Genomic DNA, 21,230 nt, shown 5'->3' with positions numbered 1-21,230 from the left:
ATGAAAACAGAGCATTCAAAAGCACAATGGACACAGTGATTGTTTCCTTTATTCAAGTCACAGACAAAGCGACATCTCACTCAGGCAGCCTCAATGTCTCACAAGCTGATTATCACATGAGTCAAAACTCTGAGGAACAAACATAATTCTGATGCAAACCTGATTTGAGGAAACAAAGCCCGTCCAGTCCCCATCAAGTTAGGACAACAATGACGCAGAGACACTGAGCTCAGCAAGGATGTACTTTCTGAGAGTACCATGTCCTCCACTGTTCAGTCCAGGGTATGTTGAACATCGATCTCCTCTCCAAAGGTCAAGGAGTAAGCAGTTAGGAAAATCGATATGTCTTCAGAGCAGTACAAGGAGGAAATTAGCATGGGGCGGGACATGAAGTTCAGAAGTGGGGGCAGTTGGCCACCTTGGGTACCCACTGGGACCTTTGGGTTTTTTATCGAAGTCTAAGCTACATCCAGTAAAGTGCGCAGATCTTAAGTGTTCAGCTCAGACTCCACACATACACACACACACACACACACAGGTGGCCCACAGGAGCAGCACCAAGGTCAAGATACAGAGCATCTCCAGCACCCAGAAGCCTCCCTCAGATTCTTCCAAGGGTCCCTGCCTCCGAGGGACTGGTGTTCACGTAAGTTTTCCTCTGTTTTTTTTTTTTTTTAACTTCATATAGATAGAATCATAGTCTAAGATTTTGTTGTTGTTCAGACTTCTTTGCTCAAATTCTGTCTGTAGGACTCTCCGTGTTGTTGTAAGCATCTGTGTGTACTTGGTGTTTTGCATTGTGGTGGAATATTCTATTTGGTGGGCCCTCCACAACCATATGTCCTCTCTACTGTGGATGGGCATTTGGGTTGTTTGCAGTTCCAGGTCGTCACGAAAAAAGGGGCCATGACCATTCCGTAGACGTCTTTGGTGGACGAAGCTCTCATTTCTGTCAAGGGTATGATTGGGGTGGCAGTGCTGGGCCACGGGACATACATATGTGCAGCTTTAGCACATGCTGCCCGGCTGTCCCCTGCAGTGGTTGAGCCGGTTTGCACCCCCCAGCAGATGTGGGCTGCAGACGCTCCACACCTCACCAGCCTCACCAGCACTGCGTTCCGTAGGGCTCTCTCACTGCAGCGACTCTGGGGAGTCACCTGGAACGCAGCCTGACTCCGGAGCTCACCTCGGCGGGCTCGTGGGATGTGGCCTTTCCTTGTGCTCAAGAGAAGCCGGTGTGGGAGACTGAGGTGGTGCTGGTGTTGGGCCTGCACGTGAGATGGAAAATGAAACCCCAAGGAAGCCCATCGGTGTTATTTTTATTCATTCATTCAACAAGAGCCCCTTGAGTACCTATAGCACTGGGGATACAGCTGTGGAGCTGTATCCTTCCGCTTGCAGAGCTCACACTCGTAAAAGTGTGAGAGACAGAGACAGACCACAGTGTGAGAGAGAGAGACAGACCACAAGCACAACTGGAAAATATACTCTTTCATACCTCTGGGGTCTTTTCCAGCACTAGGAATATTCCCAACCAAGAGGGGTGCGCTATGGAGGCACTCGGCCTGCCCCTTGTTAGTTCAGCTCTGTTGACGAGCCTTTTTTCATTTGGTTTCTGAAGAGATAATCTCAACACCCTTCTCCTTGATGTAGATCCTGTAATAATGGAGTATCTGAGAAGGATTGAGTGTACAGATAACAACAACACAGAGAGGGGGACGGTGAGAGCTGGGTGGCTACAATTTCAGATCGAGTGGCCAGACAAGGCATCACTGAAAAGGTGTACTTGGGTCAAGACCTGAAGGAAGTGAGGCAGATATTTGGGGGAAGAACATCCCGGGCAGAGGAAGCAACAAGTGCAAACACCCTGGGGTGGAGATGTCCCCAGGCTGGTGGAGGAGCACGGAGGAAGCCGGTGTGGCTGGCAGAGTGAGAGAAGGGGAGAGCTGCTGGAGATGTCCAAGGCTGGGGAGACGGAGCAGGGCCCTGGAGGCATCATAAGGACTTTGGCTTTGCGTGGAGCGAGGTAACAGGAGTCATGGGAGGTGTTTCAGCAGAGAAGCACGCCTGACTCACCTTTTAGCAGGACCACTGGCTGCCATGGACTGGACTCACGGGGGCCGGGAGGGCAACCTGGGAGCCGCTAAGGAGGTGGGAGGTGATGATGGCTGGCACCAGGCTCCGTGCAGAGGTGCTAAGACATTAAACGCCGATATATTTGCAGGTGGGACCAACAGAATCTGCCAGTGCATTGGATACAGGGTGTGAGAGAAAGAGGTCAGTGCAGCTGCAAGCGTGAAGCTCCTGGTTTGTGAGACAGAGAAGGCTGGGGGCCAGCCACCAACCAGTGGTGGTTGTCTGTCATGGTTTCTGAGCGGAGAGTGTGGGTATCAGGAGCTCAGTTTCGGCATGTAAAGTTGGAGACTGAATGCAAAGTTGTACGGGAAGGACTAGAGCGCAGGCGAGAGTCCAGGCTGACAAACGCTGTTGCACACGTGGACAACCCCACAGGACAGACCGGAGGCCAGAGCCGCGGAGGTGGAGGTGGAGATTGGGGAGCAGCCGGCCAGGCCGGAGGAGGGCCTGGAGAGCGCGGCAGCCGGCAGGGGGCCCAGCCGTGCCAGACGCTGCCCACGGGGGTCATCGGGTGGCATGAGGACCAAGAGCCAGCCTGTGTTCAGTAACGTGGATGTCACGTGAAGTGGTCGCCTACAATGTGGCTGCTGTGACAGGAGAACATTTAGTGGGGTGGTAGGAGCAGAGGCCCGCTGGAAAGCACCCGGAGAACAGACCCAAACTGGTGAAGTCATCTGAAGAATTCCATTGCAAAGGGGAAGAGAAACGCAGCAGTGGCTAGAGATGGAAGAGGTGCTTTATGTATGTGTGTGTATATATATATATATATGTTCATGTTTATTCATTTTTGAGAGCTAGAGCGCAAGTGGGGGAGGGGCAGAGAGAGAGGGGGGGAGACACAGAATCCGAAGCAGGCTCCAGGCTCCGAGCTGTCGGCACAGGGCCCGACGCGGGGCTCGAACCCACAAACCGTGAGATCATGACCTGAGCCGAATTTGGTTGCTTAACCGACTGAGCCACCCAGCCGCTCCCAGAGGTGCTTTTTAAACAGCTTTATTGGGATATAATTCACATCCCATAAAATCTATCTGCCCTTTAAAGTTTGCCGTTCAGTGATTGCTAGTACATTCACAAGATTGTGCACCCGTTCCCACTATCTAATTCCAGGAGATTTTCACCATGCCAGAGTGGAACCCCACACCCATGAGTGCTCACTGCCCGTTCTCCCCTCCCCCGGCCCCTAACAACCACCCATTTGCCTTCAGTCTCTATTCTGGACATTCCACACAAGTGGAATCGTACAATATGTTGTCTTTTGCAACTGGCTTCTCCCACTTAGCATCTTCCCACGTTCATCCCTGTTGTAGCATGTATCGGTATATAATTCCTTTTTATTGCTGAATAACATCCCATCGCATGTTTCAGACAATGTACATACCGCATTTTGTGTATCCATTCATCAGCTGACAGACACCTAGGTTGTTAACCCTTTTTGATTCTTATGAAAAATGCTGCTAATGGACATTCACATACAGGTTTTTGTGTGGACATGTTTTCAGTTCTCTGGGGTATATACCTAGGAGTAGAATTGCTGGGTCATATGGTAACTCTATGTTTAATATTTTGGGGAACTGCCAAACTGTTGTCCAAAGTGGCTGCACCATTTTATGTTCCCACTAGCAATATATAAATGTTCCAATTTCTTCCCGACCTCATCAACACTTGTTATTGCCTTTTTTATTTTAGCCATCAGAGTAGGGGAGAAGTGGCATCTCATTGTTGTTTCGATGACTAATGATGTTGAGCACCCTCTCATGTGCTTATTGGCCATCTGGATATCTTTTTTGGAGAAATGTCTATTCAAATCCTTTGCACATTTTTTAATTGGGTTGTTTGTCTCTTTATTTTCAAGTTCCAAGAGCTCTTTATATATTCTAGATACTAGTCCCTTATCAGATACATGATTTGTAATTATTTTCTCCCATCCTGTGTTATTTTTTTTCACTTTCTTGATGGTGTCCTTTGAAATACAAAAGTTTTTAATCTTGATGAAGTCCCATTTATCAATTTCTTTTTGTCATTTGTGTTTTTGTGTCATGTCTAAGAAACCATTGACTCATACAAGATCATAAAGAGTTATTCCCATGTTTTTATTTAAGAAATGATCTATTTTGAGTTAATTTTTTATATGGTATCAGATGGGGGGTTGCCCGCCTTCATTTTTTATACAGTTGTCCCAGAACCATCTGTTGAAAAGACAGTTATTCCGCATGGAATTGTCCTGGTACCCTTGTTGAAATTTTTGTTGTTTTTTAGTATGGAAGAAATGCATGTGTACATGCTTATGGGCGAAACCCTGCACAGAGTGGGAAATGGTGATGAAGGGGAAGGAGAAGAAAGACTGGAGCAGCAGCCTCCAGAGGGAGAGGGGTGCCCAGAGGAGGGGCTGGCACAAGTCAAGGGCAAGGAGATGTGTGGGCAATGAACGTTCTCTCCCAAACACTTCCCTTTCTATAGTGAAACAGGCACCATGCCACACTGCAGAGAAGGCAGAGGGGGAGGGGTGGGAGCTGGGAGAAGAGGTTAGCAGGAGCGGAAGTGGTCTGGGAGAATACAGGATACTTGCCTGCAACACTGCCACCTCCCTGAGCTTAGCGATGATGAACCAAAAGTAAGACCAGTCTGTGTTCAGGTGTTCTTTAGGCAGGTGCGGGGGCAGGGGTTGGGAGGGGTGTGGGAAGAGTGGAGGGATCGAAGGCCTCTGTGGGCTGCCTGTACCAGGGTGGAAGGACAAGTCTGGTTCTTTTTTTTTTTTTTTTTTAAGTTTTATTTATTTATTTTGAGAGTGAGCAGACGGCAGAGGGCAAGAGAGAGAATCCAAAGAGAATCCGAAGCAGTGCAGAACCTAATGTGGGGCTTGATCCCACACCCATGAGATCATGATCTGAGCCAACATTGAGAATTGCACACTTAAGTGACTGAGCCACCCAGGTGCCCCTGGACAAGGCTGGTTGTTAGTGGCTGCAGCAAGCAGCCCTCTTGCTGAGGATGGTCAGGTTCATCCAGGGAGAAGGTCTTTAGCCACACACCAGACCAGCTTGTTATCCCAAGATACAGAGAGAAAATGCCCTTGCCCCTAAATCTAGTTAGAGAGGGTGAGGAGGGAGTTACCAGCAAGTCCTCAACCTTCCAGTGCCCCATCTGTCTCAGTGGCCTTGGGCTGCCACAACAAAGTAGCAAAGACTGGGTACTCATCAACAATGGGCTTGTACTTAATGTAAACAATGGACATTTATTGCTCACTGTCCAGAAGCTGGAAGCCCAAGATGACAGTGCCAGTGTGGCTGCATTCTGGTGAGAACTCTTGGTTTGCAGTCTTTCCACTGTGTCTTCACAGAGAGATAGTGAGTGAGGTCTCTGATGTCTCTTCTCATAAGGGCACTAATCCCATCATGGGTGTCCCGGCCATGGTCTCATCTAACCCTGATTACCTCCCAAAGGCCCCACCTCTAAATGCTATCACATTGGGGGTTAGGGCTCCAGCCTATGAATTTGGGGAGCACACAATTGAGCCCACAACACCATCCAACCTGCTCTTGACCTCTAACAAGGACCTCAAACAAGCCCAGATCCTGAACTTCAGAACAAAGAAGGGACAGAAAGAGGTCCCTTCAGAACAAAGAAGGGACAGAAAGTGGAAAAGAAAAATCTTTCATCTTTACATTTTCTATTATGTATTTTAGAGAGTTGTGACGCCTGATACAGTAGCCACTGGCCACATGTGGCTTGACATGTGGCTAGTAAGAAAGGAAATGTGCTATAAGTATAAAAACTATACACCAGGTTTAAAGACTTAATATTTTAAAGGAAGGAAAAGATCTCAATAATCATTTATATCAATTACAAGTTGATAATATTTGGTCTATTTGGTTAAGTTACATTATTAAGTGAATGTCATCTGTTTCTTCTTGCTTTTTAGAAATGTGGCTCACATTTGTGGCTTGTGTTAGATTCTGTTGGTGAGACACTAGAGAGAAGATCCCACATCCAAAATGGTTCCCGGCATGGCTGACCTTCCTGCCAGAGTCCGTGGGTACAAGTGCCACGTGCCTGGGGTGGAGCTCAAGGAGTTCATGTTACAGTGGGGCCATGCCTCTGAGGAGGTAGGGCCCCCGGAGCACGCTCGTGAAGACTCAGCCTCGAGTCCAGCCCAGGAGGCAGCCCCAGGGAGCTGGGGACCAGGCTGGTCCTTGTGTGGTTTAGGGACAGGTAAAGCACTCACACTTCGTAACACTAGAACGCCTCGGGGCACAAGATGCCCACAACGCAGGGCCTCTTGTCTGCTGCACACTGCTTCTTCTGAACCATGCCTTCACCGCTTTGGAAGCCTGGAGGGTCACCAGCACCTGTTAGAATTTGTCTTTTTCTTTATTCCCCCCAAGCATGGAAGGGTGAAACGGCTGTAAGGTAAACAATGTGTATGGAGAAGTTCTACCGAATTTCATATACCCATCCCCATTTACTACTTATTAAAATTGGCTATTAGTATTCCATTATATTGCCCACATATGCAGTTTGACTATGTCCCTGTTGCTCAGCACTGGGGCTGGTTCCCTTTTCTCCTGCTGCCATAAACAGCAGTGCTATGAATATCTTTATCCTTTTTCCATTTGAATTATTTTATTGTAATGTTTTCCCTGAAGTGAAATTTGTTGGCTGGAAAGTGTATACAATTTTATGGTTCCTGTGACTTTTTTTCTTCAAATCACTCTCCCAAAAGACTGTATCACCAAGTATTTTCTCCAGCACTCTGTGTGTGTGTGTGTGTGTGTGTGTGTGTGTGTGTGTCTTCCTGCAGCCCTGCCAGTTCTGGGTTTGATCATTTGTATTTATTGTTACCAATTAATTGTTATGAAACAGAAGCTATTATCCTGGCATTTGCTTTGCAAATGAGAATGAGTGAAGTCCTTCCCTTAAAACTCATACAAATTAAGTAAGTAGCCATCACCTCTGGCTCCTTCTGTGTGCCAGCACTTGGGATACCCACAGCTGCCCTGAGGCTACAATCCAGCTGGCCGGCTCGAGCTTCACCTCCTGACCCACCGTTATCAAATAGTCCAAGAAGCCTCCTCTGGTTAATAAAGCCATTTACCTCCTCCCAACAAACTGAAAACGCATCAGTCAGCCCCCTTTCCCTGTGTGGTTTAGATGAATCCTGGCATTTCTTAATTGCCATATGTTGATTGTTCAGGATTGAGACACATTCTGGTTTCTATGCAAAAAGATTGCAGGAGATATGGCTGATGTTCTGTTCATGGCTTATTAAAACCTCAGGAAGACCCTAGCCGCCCTCCCAAGGGGAACTCAATAACAGGCATCCTGGTGGAGCCACGTCCTGGCCGGTCAGGTAACCCAAGAAGGCTGGGAGGGAAACTGACAGAGGATGTGCATACTTGACCACTAGATGGCACCTCTCAATAACTAATGGGGAGAGAATTGCTTCCTTCCAAACCTCCAGCCCCATTCCTGACAGCCTCCCCACCATGCGTTGCAACACACCCCAGTCGTGTTTACTTCCAAGCCAGACATCTCAAAAAAATAAATAAATAAAATAAAAAAACAGAAAAATAAAAAAGTTCATTCTAGCTAAAAATACACCATCTGCCTGTGAAAAATCTTGCCCGGCGCTGTCATGTCAACACCCAAAGCAGGTTAATAACCGGCCCAGAACAGATGGTTTCTTTTTATAATTACTGGGTCCCCCCCACCACCAGCAAGGCTTCTTCCTCAGCTGCCTCCTTACCCTGCTGGCAGCCCCCTAGTGTTTCCTGGCCACCCCGCTGCCACCGCCCAGCCAGCTACTGCCCTGCCAGCCGCAGGGGGCCAGCCCATTGCCAGCCCTCTGCTCAGGCCGTAGGACCCGGGGGCTTTCAACACCACCTGGGAAGACGGCCACCAGGAGGTCACCCCAGCCTTGTCAACCCCACTATCAAAGAAAAACTAATCAAGCCAAGATGTCAGTAATCACTCAACAAATAAAGTTTAAGACACTTACCATCCTATTTCTGGGTGAGGATACAGTGAGATGTGCACCCCCAAACCCTGTTGTGGGGAAAGCAGATTATTAACACTATCTAGAAAGAATTTTGACAGGATATAACAGCTTTAAAAAATATTGCATACTGGGGTGCCTGGGTGGTTCAGTCTGTTGAGTGTCTGACTTTGGCTCAGGTCATGATATCACGGTCCACGAGTTTGAGCCCCGCGTCAGGCTGTGTGCTGGCAGCTCAGGGCCTGGAGCCTGCTTCGGATTCTGTGTCTCCCTCTCTCTCTGCCCCTCCCCTGCTAGTACTCTGTCTCTGTCTCTCTGTCTCAAAAATAAATAAAATTTAAAATGTAAAAAAATATATTGCATACTTAAAATTGTTTTTTTGGAGAGAGAGACAGAGAGAGAGTGTGGATGAACAAGCAGGGGAGGGGCAGAGAGAGAGAGAGAGAGAGAGAGAGAGAGAATCCCAAGCAGGCTCCATGCTCCGCGCAGAGCCAGATGCAGAGCTCAGTCCCACAACCCTAGGATCACAACCTGAGCCAAAATCAAGAGTTGGACACTCAACTGCCAGAGCCACTTAGGCACCCCTATTGCATACTTCTTAATACACTAATTTCACTTTGAGGAATATATCTGAAAGACTATCGTAATGTAAAATATGAAACGAATGTTAACACAAAAATGTTCACTGCAGCAATGGAAACCATACCAGGGATATGGTTAAGTGTGATGGAATGTTATACAGCCATTACATATTTACAAGGAATTTTAAATTATATCACAAATGTTACTTAATGTTAATTGGTAAAAGTGTTCAAAGAGGCCTAAACAGTAAGAACGCAAATATGGTGGAAATATGCACAGATAGCATTAAAAGGTTTGCATGAAACACACCAAATTTGTTAAGGGTGATATTCTGAGGGGTGCCTGGGTGGCTCAGTCAGTTGAGTGTCTGAATTTTTTTTTAATGTTTATTTATTTTTGCAGGAGAGAGAGTCAGAGCGTGAGCAGGGGAGGGTCAGATAGAGAGCGAGACACAGAATCTGAAGAAGCTCCAGGCTCTGAGCCATCAGCACAGAGCCCAACACGAGGCTCAAACTCACAGGCTGTGAGATCATGACCTGAGCTGAAGTTGAACGCTTAACTAACTGGCCACCCAGGCGCCCCATGAGCATCTGACTCTTAATTTTAGCTCAGGTCATGATCTCATGGGTTCCTGCGATTGAGCCCGGTATCAGGCTCTGTGCTGACACCTCAGAGCCTGCTTGGGATTCTCTCTCTCTCTCTCTCTCTCTCTCTCTCTCTCTCTCAAAATAAACAAACATTAAAAAACAAAGAGTGATAATCTAGGCGGTAAAACATCATCCTTTTCTGGATTTTTCTAAGCTTTCATCAGCAAACACTAACAAATAAAAGGAAATGAATGGTTTTAAAAGACTGTTTAAACAGAGTTAAGGAATACTCTGGGGAGAGGACTGGAACAGGGGTCCCTGCAAGAGGAAGGCTTGCTTTTACATTTGTACTGTCTGACATCTTCTAAGTTTTGTACCAGGCTGGTGTTACCTATTGAAAAATAAATAAATGAAGATTTTTTCATAGAAGACACAGAAATAAGAATACTAAAACCATAGGAGCCGAAAGGAAATTCTGAAGGGAAAGTGCTTTTACTTCCTATGGAAGACAGGACTCAAGGTCTGGTCTGCCCTCTTGGGCCCAAAGTCCAGTATGGGTCACTCCAGGACCCGGCTAGTCAAGGGTGAATTCATTCAGCAAGGCCTGCTCCATCTGACCCATAATTGGTCACCCAACACTTGGGCCAGTGTTTTTCCAAGGAATCAAGGCAGGCAGGCCAGAGGGGCACTTCAGTGGGCTTCACTAGGGCTTCTTACCTAGGACCCCTGTGTCCCCTGGGCCTGGGAGAGTCAGGCCCACCCAACACAGAAGTAATGCATGGGTGAGGCTTCCCCAAACTTCCCAATCACCCTCTATGAGTTAGAAGAGCCATCCAAATGGCCCCCTACCTGCACCCCATTAACTCAAACAGCACATCAATGACCAGTGGCTTAATCAGTTCCAGGGGTGTGGCCTGTGCCAGGGCACCTAACTTGTGTTAGCTGAGGCCAGCTAAAGAGCACCTTTTCTGTGAGATAAAGGCTCAATCCTTCCTTAATCAGCATGGGTTCTAATTCACCCTGAAGTTTCCTTTACACCAATGGAAGAGCTGGAACACTGGTTCTCCTTAGGAGGGCCTCCTCCGTACCCCCAGGGAGGCCCGTGCCGTTTCCCATCAGAGAGAGCCCCAAGTTGCTGTCCTGCCCAGGGCCTGGAGACCTAAGAGGCATTCTGCAGGTGCCAGGGGAGTAGGGGAGGCTCAGGGCAGGGTGCACACATGGCAGCACAGGGAGGCTGAAGCAGGAAACCTGGAAAACTGGGTCTCAAGCACTGGACTTGGGAGGCTTCTGTCATCCTTTAGAGCCACAAATCCAGCATTCCCTTGCACTCCAGGTGTTAGAAATGCTTTACACAAAATATGTGAGAAGAGGCCTGTTCAGAAAACATTTATTGCAATTTGATAACACCTAGTCAAGTTACGGTTCCGAAAACAAAGTGAATATAGTATTAAGGGAGAATTTAGGGTGGACGCATTTCCTAGATTCTATCAATTCAGAAAGAGCAACACTTTTTACTGAAAGTACTTAATTTGAAAAGCAAACCTCAAGAACTACCATGACTTTTCAGATGGGGAGAGTAAGCCCCTGGGACGGTGAGAGCCCAGGTATGCCACGTGGGAGAAGGGCTGGGGGCCTTGATGTTGTGGCTTCACTCAACATGCCGACCGCCCCTCCGTGGAAGGGACACTTGGAAGTCACTGGCCAGGGAAGGGGCACATGAGGGAAATGTGATTCCCTCATGGGCCAGCTCCCAGGTCCTGAGACCCAGGGCCCCAGGGGAGGAACAGGTCCCGTAACAGGTGCTTAGGACAGGCGTCCTCTAACAGGTGCTTAGGACAGGACTCCTTCACAGGTGGGGAGGTGGAACACAAGGGCCTTCCGCCACACTGCCTTGTGAGTAACAGTGGACCCGGAAAGCTGTCACTGATGTCGCTCTTCACCAGCCTTCCAGCCACAGGGTGGTCAGTGCATATTAGTGCGCGCGACCCCAAAACACGACATCTTCATAAATAATCTCCAGAGCATGATACCGCGCCGCAGTAACCTCTCCAGCAGCTTTCATTCCACGCAAGGTAACACACTGATGATGTGGGGCTTTCCCAAACCCCCTGTCCCCTTCTGTGGGTCTGAATCACGTACACGAGACCCCTGCGTCCCAGGAGGAACGACCTAGTCATCGTACTGAACTTCGGCCTGGAGCTCCTTGGTGACATAGTTCACCAGCATCGCCAGCAGCTGCTGCTGCAGGGCCTCACTGCCCATGACCAGCGTGGTCAGCTGCACGGCGTCCATCCACTCCAGGTGCCTGACGATGGCGGTGGCTTGATTAAAGAGCTTTTGCTGCTCAGCGGGTGGCAGCTCCATTAGGATCTGAGGAATTGGCTTAAACTGTCCGCTTGTCATCCATGCACCTAATAGACCCCCGACGGCCCCCCCTAGAAAACAAGGGAAGGCTTAATTAGTTGGGCCGTAATCGTAAATGACGGTCTCAGGTTCTTGCAGAGAGCACGTCCACCACCATGACGAGTAGGCACATTCAGGGAGGGCCAGAACGGGCTCGGCTCTGTGCCCGCTCTACCCCACAGTGCGGGGGGCAGAGGTTTATGTGGTCTTTAGTCCATTTGGGTCCGTATAATTGACACCCAAGCATGCCCTTCCTTAAGCTCTGCACGAAGCGTCTCCCACCTCATAGCTGTGCTAACTACAATCTTTTCCAGGGGCCAAAGGCTCCCATGCTTCCCACAAAAATCTCCCTCATCTGAAAGGAGAGAGCTGGGATCAAGTGCATTTTCAAGGAGAATTATCTCAGTGGTGAGGCAGAGTTTTCTCCATTGAGTGTCTAATATGCTCTTTGCCCCTGCACTTTGGAAATTTCTAGTGAAATCATGTGCTTAAAGGACCCTGGGGACAGATAAGGAGACCTTTACTCTTGAAACAACTATTTTTAATGCAACCCCTCCAGAGCTGTATGATGATAAATATCAGATTTAACTTACTCAACTATTTCTTTTTCAGCAGCCCCAAAAGGGCATAATCAGTGTTTTTAAATGTAAATTTATGATCAAATTTAAGGCGCACGATTTGGGGACTTGATGCCCTTATGTCAACGGAAAGTCCTGTCTAATCAAGTGGGATGCAGGCTTGTTACAGAAAGGCACCCTGGGGCAGAGGTCTCAAACCCTAGTGCCTTCAGGGGCCAGGCAGGGGGCTGAGAGGAATGAGGAAGGCTGGGTGAGCCTGTGGGTGACAGGGAGCTGTTTCCCTGTCTAAATGGGCCGTGGCCACCCCTTGCCAACCCATTGGTACTGCACAGAATGCTAGATTTGTATCTTCAAAAGGTCCCATGATTTTCAAATATCAATGATCAGGTATTTAAAATATGCAGCCCAGCTAGCTGGACATGACAACTCTCTTCCAACGAGTAGAGCAGAGCATGGAAATGGGAAACGGTAACTTCACAGTGGAGAAACCTGGCAAATACCACCTTAACCAGGTGAGCAAGGTGGGTGTCACCAGGGAGGCCCTGTGGGTGTCACGTGTCCCTGAAATGGCACTATGAAATAGGCACACCACCTCCTTCCATGGTCCATAACCCCAGGCTAATCACGAGAAACTCATCAGGCAGACCCAAACGGAGAGGCATTCTACAAATACCTGACCAATATTCCTCAAAGCTACCCAGGCTGTGAAAGACAAGCAAAGTCTGATAAACCGTCACAGACCAGGGGAGGCTAAGGAGACATGAGGATTAAATGCAGTGTGATATCTTGAGCTGGATTTGGGGACAGGAAAAGTTCATTAATGCAAAAACTGCCAAAATCCAAATAAAGTCTGGAGAATAGCTAATAGTCAGGTATCAGTGTTGGCTTCTTAGTTTTGACAAACGTACCATTGTAATACAAGACGTTAATGTTAGGGGAACACAAACCGGGTGAGGGATATACAGGAATTCTCTGCATGGTCCTGCCAACTTCTCTGTACATCTACTACGGCTCCCAAATAAGAGGTTTATCTGAAAGAATACAGCCCCGGGCCAGGGAGGACCCGTATGTAGGCTGGACCCTACACACACGCCGTAAACCTGCACCCTCTCAAGAAGCACACCCTCCCCTGAGACAGAGACCAGGCCAACATAGAGTCCTGGAGCCTCAGCACTGCCCCTGGACAGGCTCCCCTTCTGCTCCTAAGGCAGGGAGGATTCTGGGGAGGGAAAATCAGTAATTTACAAGTTTTACTGAACTTTTCCCCATGACACCCGTGAAGTGCTTAGAGTCGACAAGAGTTGCACACATCTGCACTAAACCTTTATGAGAACATCAATATTTGATTTAGAGCAGCACTTAATGCAAAAAGTCGCCAGGAATATCGACCAGCAAATTACTAACTCTTTGGAGAAGAGAAAATTCCTTTGTTTTCTGGGTAAAATGATACTCCCGCCCACGAGCAGGGGCTGCAAGTAGCGAATCCCCCGGGTTCTCTTTGCAGACATCCTGTTCTCCACCAGCTTTTACATAATCCGAATAAAATATATGCTCCCACAATGGCATCTGAGAACAGCTATATGATAAACGATCCTATCAAGACCGCCCCTGAGTGCACTAGATGGGGTGGGACAAAGATACAGAATGTCGCTGAGGAAAGAGGCAATGGCCTGGTCTCCGCCCTCACTGGCTGCTTGTTGGATGGTGAGAAGCTGAAGTCAGGACTCACTAATTCACAGTTTGGAAAGGGAAATGTACATGTGGAAGGTCTGGGGCCACCCACATGCTGATTTACTCCCCAGTGTGATCTCAGCTTCATGAAATGTCCTCGGATATGCCCATCCTGCTATAGAAAGGCAGAACAGAGCAGGAAGCCATGCTGGGGAGCTGGGAAACAGAAGCCAACCTGGCAGACACACAGTCACCTCTCCAGCCTATACTCGTGTACAGACAGGATTTCCACCAGACTCTGAGCTCTCCGATGTCCCCAGCACAGCCTCCCCAGCACAAGGCAGGCATTCAGTTAAGGATTCACTGAGCCCAATGCAGCAGACCATGTCTTTAGCCAATGCTCCTATGTTTCAGGGTCCATCTGAGGCACCTCAAGGGAGGCATAATCCAGCCCCTCCTCAAGTCAGGCCCACACAGCAGCCAGCTCACTAATGCCACCCTAGCCCACAGTTCAGGCCACACAGGAATTCTTCCTTCCTATTCCTAAGCCAAAGGAAGCAACCTCATCCTATCTCCAAGGAATGATGGGAAAATCAGCCAAACCTCCATTCATTGCCAGAAACTGGCTCTCAAATAGAAGCAGGTGGCAAAAGAAAGGGGCAGGGATGGCCACTCTAGCATAGTTTATTGCTGTTTCTGCATTAGATTGTTTGCTTTCAGAATGGGGCAGTCTCTCTGAATGGGCTTATGTAAAATGGCCAGACAGCATGTGCTCCTAGCAGGTGCTCAGCAAATCCCAGCCTCCTCCCTGGTTCCCTTCTGCAGTGATATGCAATGGTGACGGGGTTAGGAGACTATCCAAGGGACCCAGGACACTCCGATATCTTTGGACTCTAGGACACACCCCTGCGGGGAGAGGCATCCCCCAGGTCTGCATGACACATGCCATTTCCAAGAACGCCCTGCACTTCTGAGACATTCACACTCAGAAGCTGCGTTTTCAATAGGATACATTATGTACACAGAGATCATTTCACAGAAGCAACTTGACTGAACATCTCACACGGGACAGAGACCTTTATGAGGTCTCCGTGGTCTCAAAGGCCTTTTTCACAACACCCACCAGGCTGGCCGCCCCTGCAAGGGATTCACGCTTACCAACAGCTAGTCCGGGTGGGCCTCCAACCAGGCCCCCGACGAAGGCCACGGCCCCTGTGACCAGGGCGCCCCTCCCAGAGTGCTTGACGGCCGCCTTCATTTTCCTCTCCTCGGAAATGGAGCAGAGCAGCTTCATGATGTCTCCTACCACGACGGGCATCTCGGCAAGCCTCAAAGGAAGCATTTCAGAGGGAGACTTTCAATGGGTGTCAGTGTATTTCCACCCAAATGTTACTCTCCCTAGAGTTTTGAGGAAGAGTCCTCATTTTTCAGTAGAGAACAGTAGCTCCACCATACGCACGACCGACAGCACTCCGTCACGTGAAAAGTTGTCACAGACAAAGCAGGGTAGCATTTAGTTAACAAGCAAACAGAATCAGCAGAATGGGTGAAAGGTCTTCTTTTCTCTCTGCTTAACTTCTGACTTAGGACAGATTAAGGAGCAACCCCAACTGCAGGCTCTACCGGTTCACCACAAGTGAGGCAAGACTGACCTCTCTTGCATCAGCGACCGTCCTGCTGGCTCAGGCATCCCCAGTGTGCAAAGCCTGGCAGGGTGCAGAAAGTCCTGGCCTCGAGTCCTCTTTTGTGTGACAGTGCAACTGAGCTCACGCCAAGCCAGTAAAGGGGAAAGTGTTGGGCTGTGAGACCACACGGACTTGTGCCCGCACTTGCCCGCTGCATGACCCTGAGCAGACCGTCACATTCCTCACCTGTAATATGGAGACAAACCACCTACAAGCTGGATTCTTGAAAGGTATAAGTAGAATGGATGCAAAGTGGCCAGTGTGAGTCTGGAATACTGCAGGCCCTGAGACATGATGGCTCTAAATGGACATTCTGGGGGCGCCTGGGTGGCTCAGTTGGTTAAGCGTCTGACTTGGGCTCAGGTTATGATCTCACGGTTTGTGAGTTCGAGCCCCGCATCAGGCTCTGTGCTGACAGCTCAGAGCCTGGAGCCTGCTTCCCATTCTGTGTCTCCCTCTCTCTCTGCCCCTCCCCCACTTGTGCTGTGCCTCTCTCTCTCTTTCTCTCTTATAAATAAATATAATGTAAAAAATAAATAAATGGACATTCTGTTACTGACACACACCACTCCTAAACCCAAACCAGTTCTGCATGTGGGGTATCAAAGACAGAGACAGGATGACATGGTAATATGAAACAATCGGAGAATAAAATAAACCAAAGAATTCCAGGGGGTTGCATATGTTTGGACAGAGACAGATGGGCCTTTGGAACAATGACCTTAGAAAACTTCTCTGAGGTCAGGAAATCGTTTGCCATACTGGGGGAAACTGGCAGGCAGGCAGGGCAAGGGCAGGGTGGGCTCTGACCCAGGGTGGGCGTGAATGGAGAGCCACTACACTGATGGGCCACCTGCCTGGGCTGGGGGCTAAAATCAAAGCGGCCCGAGCTGGTGCTTCTCCTTCCTGCTTCAGCTGAACGCAAGACTCAGTGGGCACTTCCTTTCCATCGCTCCCGTTTTCACTCAGGGCTGACACATTTGCTAAAGGAATGTTGCTAAAGGAACTTGCAAAGTTTGGGGCAGACCCTGTTGCTCAATATCTTTTGGTTACATCTTCTTTTTGACCCAAGGATAATCCAGAACCAGCCTCTAATGTAAAATTACCCTCCCAATCCTGGGAGAGCAATTTGAGCCCTTAGAACGAAGTGTGTGGGCCTGCTGGATCACCACAGTCAGGTTTCAGAACTTCTGTGCAGTCCCCAGAGAGGTAAGAAGTCTCCTGTGCTCTGGTCCCTGCAATATTCTTGAGATCAGTGATTCTCCACAGTGCACAGGAACCACTGACGACCTTGCTAAGTACAGCCAGTAGGAGTGGGCTGAGATTGTGCATTTCGAACAAGCCTCCAGCTGGTCTTCTAACCCCACTTTGGACAGCAAGACCCTAAGAGAGCGTGACCCGGGACATCTGACATCTCTTACTTAGTCCTCAAGTTCAGAAACTGCAAACAAGCATCCCCCGAATGCGTCTGTTTGACCAAGTGGGGTATAGAGGCAATGAGGGGCAGGCCCTGAAGGGCCGCTCGAGGGACTGGAGGAGAAGTCAGGATGCCTGTTCCTGCTTTGGCTGCGTGTGTCCTGGACCCATCAAGGCACCTCCCGGCTTCCAGGCACCTTTGCTCACTACTGGCAGCCTCTCGCAGAGTACATGCTGCCTTCTCCTCCCTGGAAGGCAGCCCACTTGCGGGTCAAGACTTGTCCACTCACAAGTGTCACAAGAGTAAAATAGCATTACAAGAGCTAAGGGACTGCACACAGCAGAAGTCACTACAACATGAGGGGATGGAGGGTGGGACTTGATTCACCCAGTAGCCATGGTCCTGTGAAGCTATGAAAACAAAATGAGTTTTATTTCAAATGCTCATTTATTTCAAATATTGATAACCAAAGGCATTTAATTTCATGGTCAAGCCTTTCAAAAAGCTAAAAACCCTCCTGTAGAACGTCTAATCATTGTATACTTTATATCTGGTTTATATCTAGCTTTTTATCAGTCAATTATGCTAGGGAAAGGGAGACAAAGCTCCCGTCCTAGGAAAGCCCCTCTGGAAGCTGCAGTGAGCTTCCCATTTCCGGGCACATGAAGACCCCAAGGGTGGTCTGCAAGGCTGGCCTCCTGGCCAGTGCACTCTGCCCAGACACCACTCCTAAAACAGGTTTTCTGCAGCATTATGATCTGCACTCTCGAAACCGTTTCTGCACAGCAAGAAAACACATGTAAACGAGGCAGGAAACAGCCACATCACGCTCTATTGTCCATCAAAAAAACCCTAGCTTCCGACCTGCTCTGATTGACTTTACATAAACCCACAGGGGCTCATAAGGCATCGTTGTGCAAGTGCTGTTCTCAACCTCCACTTTGCCCAGGCAGACCAGCACAAGGCACAGGCCCAGGGCTCTGCAGAACTGGAGGACCAGCAGGTGTCACGGTGTGTGGGAGGGCAGGGGAAGAAGTGGCCCAACTCTGGCTGGGCTCAATAGCTCTACACCACAGAAAGCAGTGGCACTGTGGCTGCCTCAATCCAAGAGAAAGCTGGCTTAATTTCCTTGCAGGAATCATTTTAGAAGCTAGAGCATCAATAGACTCTTGTGGAAGAAAGGTTTGTAACCCCATCTCCTGACTCCTTGCTAAAAAGCTCAGCCTCCTGACTTCTCCAGGCTTGCCAGATTGAGGGAGGAAGCAGTCCTGCTCCTTCTCCCACTCCAAGCTTGCCTTTGTCTGTAAGCAACAGGGAAGCGAGGAAGGAGGGAGGAGGGAGGAAGAGTACTCTGATGGGGACAGACCTCAGAGAGTGGGAATGGGGCCTCCCCTCCCATATCACACCTATTTCAGAATCAGATTTGTCCACAAAACAGGTTCTGGTCACAGAAAGCCCATCTGCCAGCCACAGGGAAGGCAAATGCCAACTTGCAGCCCTGGTTTTCTCCACGCACCAGGCTGGTCTGCTGATTACAGCAAGGTTCTGGGAAAGAGGGAGATGAGCCCATCCCTGAGACTGCAGCGCGGCTTTTTGAGACGGACCAGATTGTGAGACAGGAGAGAGAGGGGGGCTTCAGCGCTAACACAGACCTCCATGCACCCTGTTTAAAAAACAAAAAACAAAAAATTAGAAAAGCAAGCCCCTAAGGACTCAGACAGAGATCTTGCTCACCTGCAATCTTCAGTACTTTCTACTCGTCTGTTGGAAGTCATCAACTTCCACTGTGTGCACTGGCTCCTGTAAACCTGGTCTTCCCACCTCTGTATGCCCTGGGGCCAGGGTTACTCCTGGATCCCAGCAGCATTGTCAGATTAGCTCATAGACTTTTTTTTTAAATTTTTTTTTTTAACGTTTATTTATTTTTGAGACAGAGAAAGACAGAGCATGAACGGGGGAGGGTCAGAGAGAGGGAGACACAGAATCCGAAACAGGCTCCAGGCTCTGAGCTGTCAGCACAGAGCCCGACGCGGGGCTCGAACTCACGGACCGCGAGATCCAGACCTGAGCCGAAGTCGGCTGCTTAACTGACTGAGCCACCCAGGCGCCCCGCCCATAGACTTTTTAAAAACTCAGCTGGTTGCCAGTATTAAGAGATCTGATTTCACATACATCTGATTTCAGATTTCTTGTAAAAAATCGAAAGAGCAGGGCGCCTGGGTGGCTCTGTGGGCAAGCGTCCAGCTCTTGACTTCGGCTCGGGTCATGATCTGGCGGTTCCTGAGTTCCAGCCCCCAGTGGGGCTTCACACTGTCAGTGCGGAGCCTGCTTGGGATTCTCTGACGCGCCCTTTCCCTCTTCCCCTCCACCGCTCATGCTCTTTCTCTTTCAAAATAAATAAATAAACTTAAAAAAAAAAAAAAAAAGAAAAAAAAACATCAAGAGAGCAAGCCGCCCTGGCCTATCTTCTTGTACCAAGGAGGCCAAAGCAAAGCAGGTACTGCCTTCTCTCTGTCACAGGCCCGGGCAGAGTGACCTTACCTACCTACCTACCTACCTACCTGGCCCATGAACAGGCCGCTGTGCAGCCTCTCAAAGTCTGTTTCCTTTTTTCAAGGCTAAAGAAGCCACCTGTCCTCACCAAACTAATTCGCCCCTCCTAAATCATTGACATCCATTCGGGTCATCTCTAAACATTCCCCATAGGGCGAGTCCAGGGGTGCTGACTCACCCGGTATCCTAACTAGGACTCCATCCTGCCCCCCCCCCCCGCCCCCCCGCCCACGCACCTGGGACACTGAGGAGGGTGATACCCACCCACCGGGTTACTGAGGAGGACACATACACGTGGGTAACTGAGGAGGTCACACAAACACACAAACCCGGGTCACTGCGTGGCGCACCGCTGCGTACGAGCCCCCACCCCCAAGTCTGGCAGCCCGGGTTCTAAACCCAGCTCGGCTGCTACTGCTTACTTCTGATGTGACGTCAGCCTCTCCGTGCCTCAGTGTCTTCATATGGAAAATGAATACCCTAGCAACGTGACAGGCTAGGCCCGGCAGCCCGCAGGCCTCCCGGCCCCACCTCCTGGGCGCCCGGCCTCACCCCGCGCGACGCCGGCGCACGGAGGCCCTTCCCCCCGCTGGGAGGCGGCCCGCCGCCCGCGTCGCCGCCGGGAGCCCCAGACCCGCGCGACCCGAGTCCCGCGCCGCCGAGCGTCCCCCGGCACCCGCGGCGGCCCGGGCTCCGCCCTCCCGCCTTCCGGCTCGCCCGCAAGGGGGGCCTTCCGGCCGCCACTCACCCCGGCGCCGCGTAGCGCCGCGCTCCCGCAGCCGGCCGGGCCCAGGCTCGCCGCGGAGCCCGAGGGCGCAGGCGGCGCCCCTCCTCCTCCTCCGGGCCCAGGCCTCCGACAGGCTGGGCCGTGCAGGCTGAAGTCACCGTGGTCCCCAAGCTGCGCTCCAGCGCGTCCATCCCCTGTCCTCTACCCCAGCCCGCACACGTTTTAGATGCGCTTGGCACCTTGCAACTCCCTCAAGCCCGGAAAGGCCTCCTGGGATCCTCTTTCCCTTTGACCTTTGATTCAGGATCTCTGACCCTCAGGCCTAGGGACTATCCTCCCTCCCCTCAGCGATCATGGGAACCACGGGAAGCCCAGCAACCACGGGAAGCCAAAGGTACTAAATTAATGTTCGGTGAATGTATGGGCCAAAGTCCAACATAAGCTGGAAGCCGGTGCTGGCACCAGACGCCTCTGGGTCTGGGGGGTTGAAAGGCTAAGCGCTCGATTTACTCCCAGGGTTCCAAGGGAAGGGGACTCCAGCTTCCAGGACAAAGCTGAGGTTGGGGAGACTGTTGGGAGGGGGCAGAGGTGGGGAGGGGGTGCAGGGGATACTTTCGAGAGAGTATGGAGGAGAGTCCCCCCACCCCCTCCCCCACCCCCGTGCTCCTACACACGCGCTCACAAGGGCTGGCCTTGAACCATTTCAAATCTGAAAAAGGCTCTGGTGGCTTTCCGTGGACTATACCACTTAATCCTGGCAGTAGTCCTGTCACCGAGGCATGGTTGCCACTGCCATATTACAGATAGGAGAAGCCAGGCATGGAGAGGTGGGTCTGCCCAAGGCCACCCAGGTAGGGTGTGTCAGGGTTCAGACTCTAACCTGGGTCCACCTGGCTCGA

At 50.1% G+C, this 21,230-nt stretch overlaps 2 protein-coding genes across 7 annotated transcripts in view; one reads left to right on the top strand and one right to left on the bottom strand.

Moving 5' to 3' along the window:
• The window catches only part of PLEKHF1 (pleckstrin homology and FYVE domain containing 1), a 38,796-nt gene extending 29,379 nt beyond the window's left edge, over positions 1-9,417 (top strand). Inside the window, exon 3 of the transcript XR_009615398.3 lies at positions 6,056-9,417. The gene's annotated coding sequence lies outside the window, so the exon portion shown is untranslated. The remainder of the gene's footprint in view (positions 1-6,055) is intronic.
• A 1,251-nt stretch (positions 9,418-10,668) lies between these two features.
• Positions 10,669-20,651, bottom strand: CE2H19orf12 (chromosome E2 C19orf12 homolog). Of its 6 annotated transcripts, none has more exons than XM_078438539.2 (4): positions 20,353-20,465; positions 18,458-18,714; positions 15,108-15,277; positions 10,669-11,732 (listed from the first exon to the last, which is right to left on the bottom strand). In XM_078438539.2, exons 3-4 carry the CDS (start codon positions 15,265-15,267, stop codon positions 11,467-11,469), a joined length of 426 nt encoding a protein of 141 aa, XP_078294665.1. In that variant the 5' UTR covers positions 15,268-15,277; positions 18,458-18,714; positions 20,353-20,465; the 3' UTR covers positions 10,669-11,466. The 6 variants fall into 6 exon arrangements, with proteins under 6 accessions (XP_078294665.1, XP_060506839.1, XP_060506841.1 ...); XM_060650856.3 differs by lacking the exon at positions 20,353-20,465 and adding an exon at positions 20,027-20,320; XM_060650858.3 differs by lacking the exon at positions 20,353-20,465 and adding an exon at positions 20,027-20,320 and having other exon boundaries at positions 18,568-18,714.
• Positions 20,652-21,230: the final 579 nt, after the last annotated feature.

This window comes from Panthera onca, chromosome E2 (assembly GCF_046562875.1).
Source record: "Panthera onca isolate mPanOnc1 chromosome E2, mPanOnc1 haplotype 2, whole genome shotgun sequence".
Taxonomy (NCBI): domain Eukaryota; kingdom Metazoa; phylum Chordata; class Mammalia; order Carnivora; family Felidae; genus Panthera; species Panthera onca.
Note: the sequence above shows the minus strand (reverse complement) of the source record. Positions and strands in the feature narration are given on the sequence as shown.

Excerpts from the sequence above, each read along its gene's own strand:
- CE2H19orf12 (XM_060650855.3), bottom strand. The coding sequence starts at position 20,522 with ATGGACGCGCTGGAGCGCAGCTTGGGGACCACGGTGACTTCAGCCTGC. Across the intron at positions 15,278-20,352 it reads CGGCGCTACGCGGCGCCGGG|GCTTGCCGAGATGCCCGTCG; the intron begins GTGAGTGGCGGC and ends GCTTCCTTTGAG. Across the intron at positions 11,733-15,107 it reads CCCACCCGGACTAGCTGTTG|GGGGGGCCGTCGGGGGTCTA; the intron begins GTAAGCGTGAAT and ends CTTGTTTTCTAG.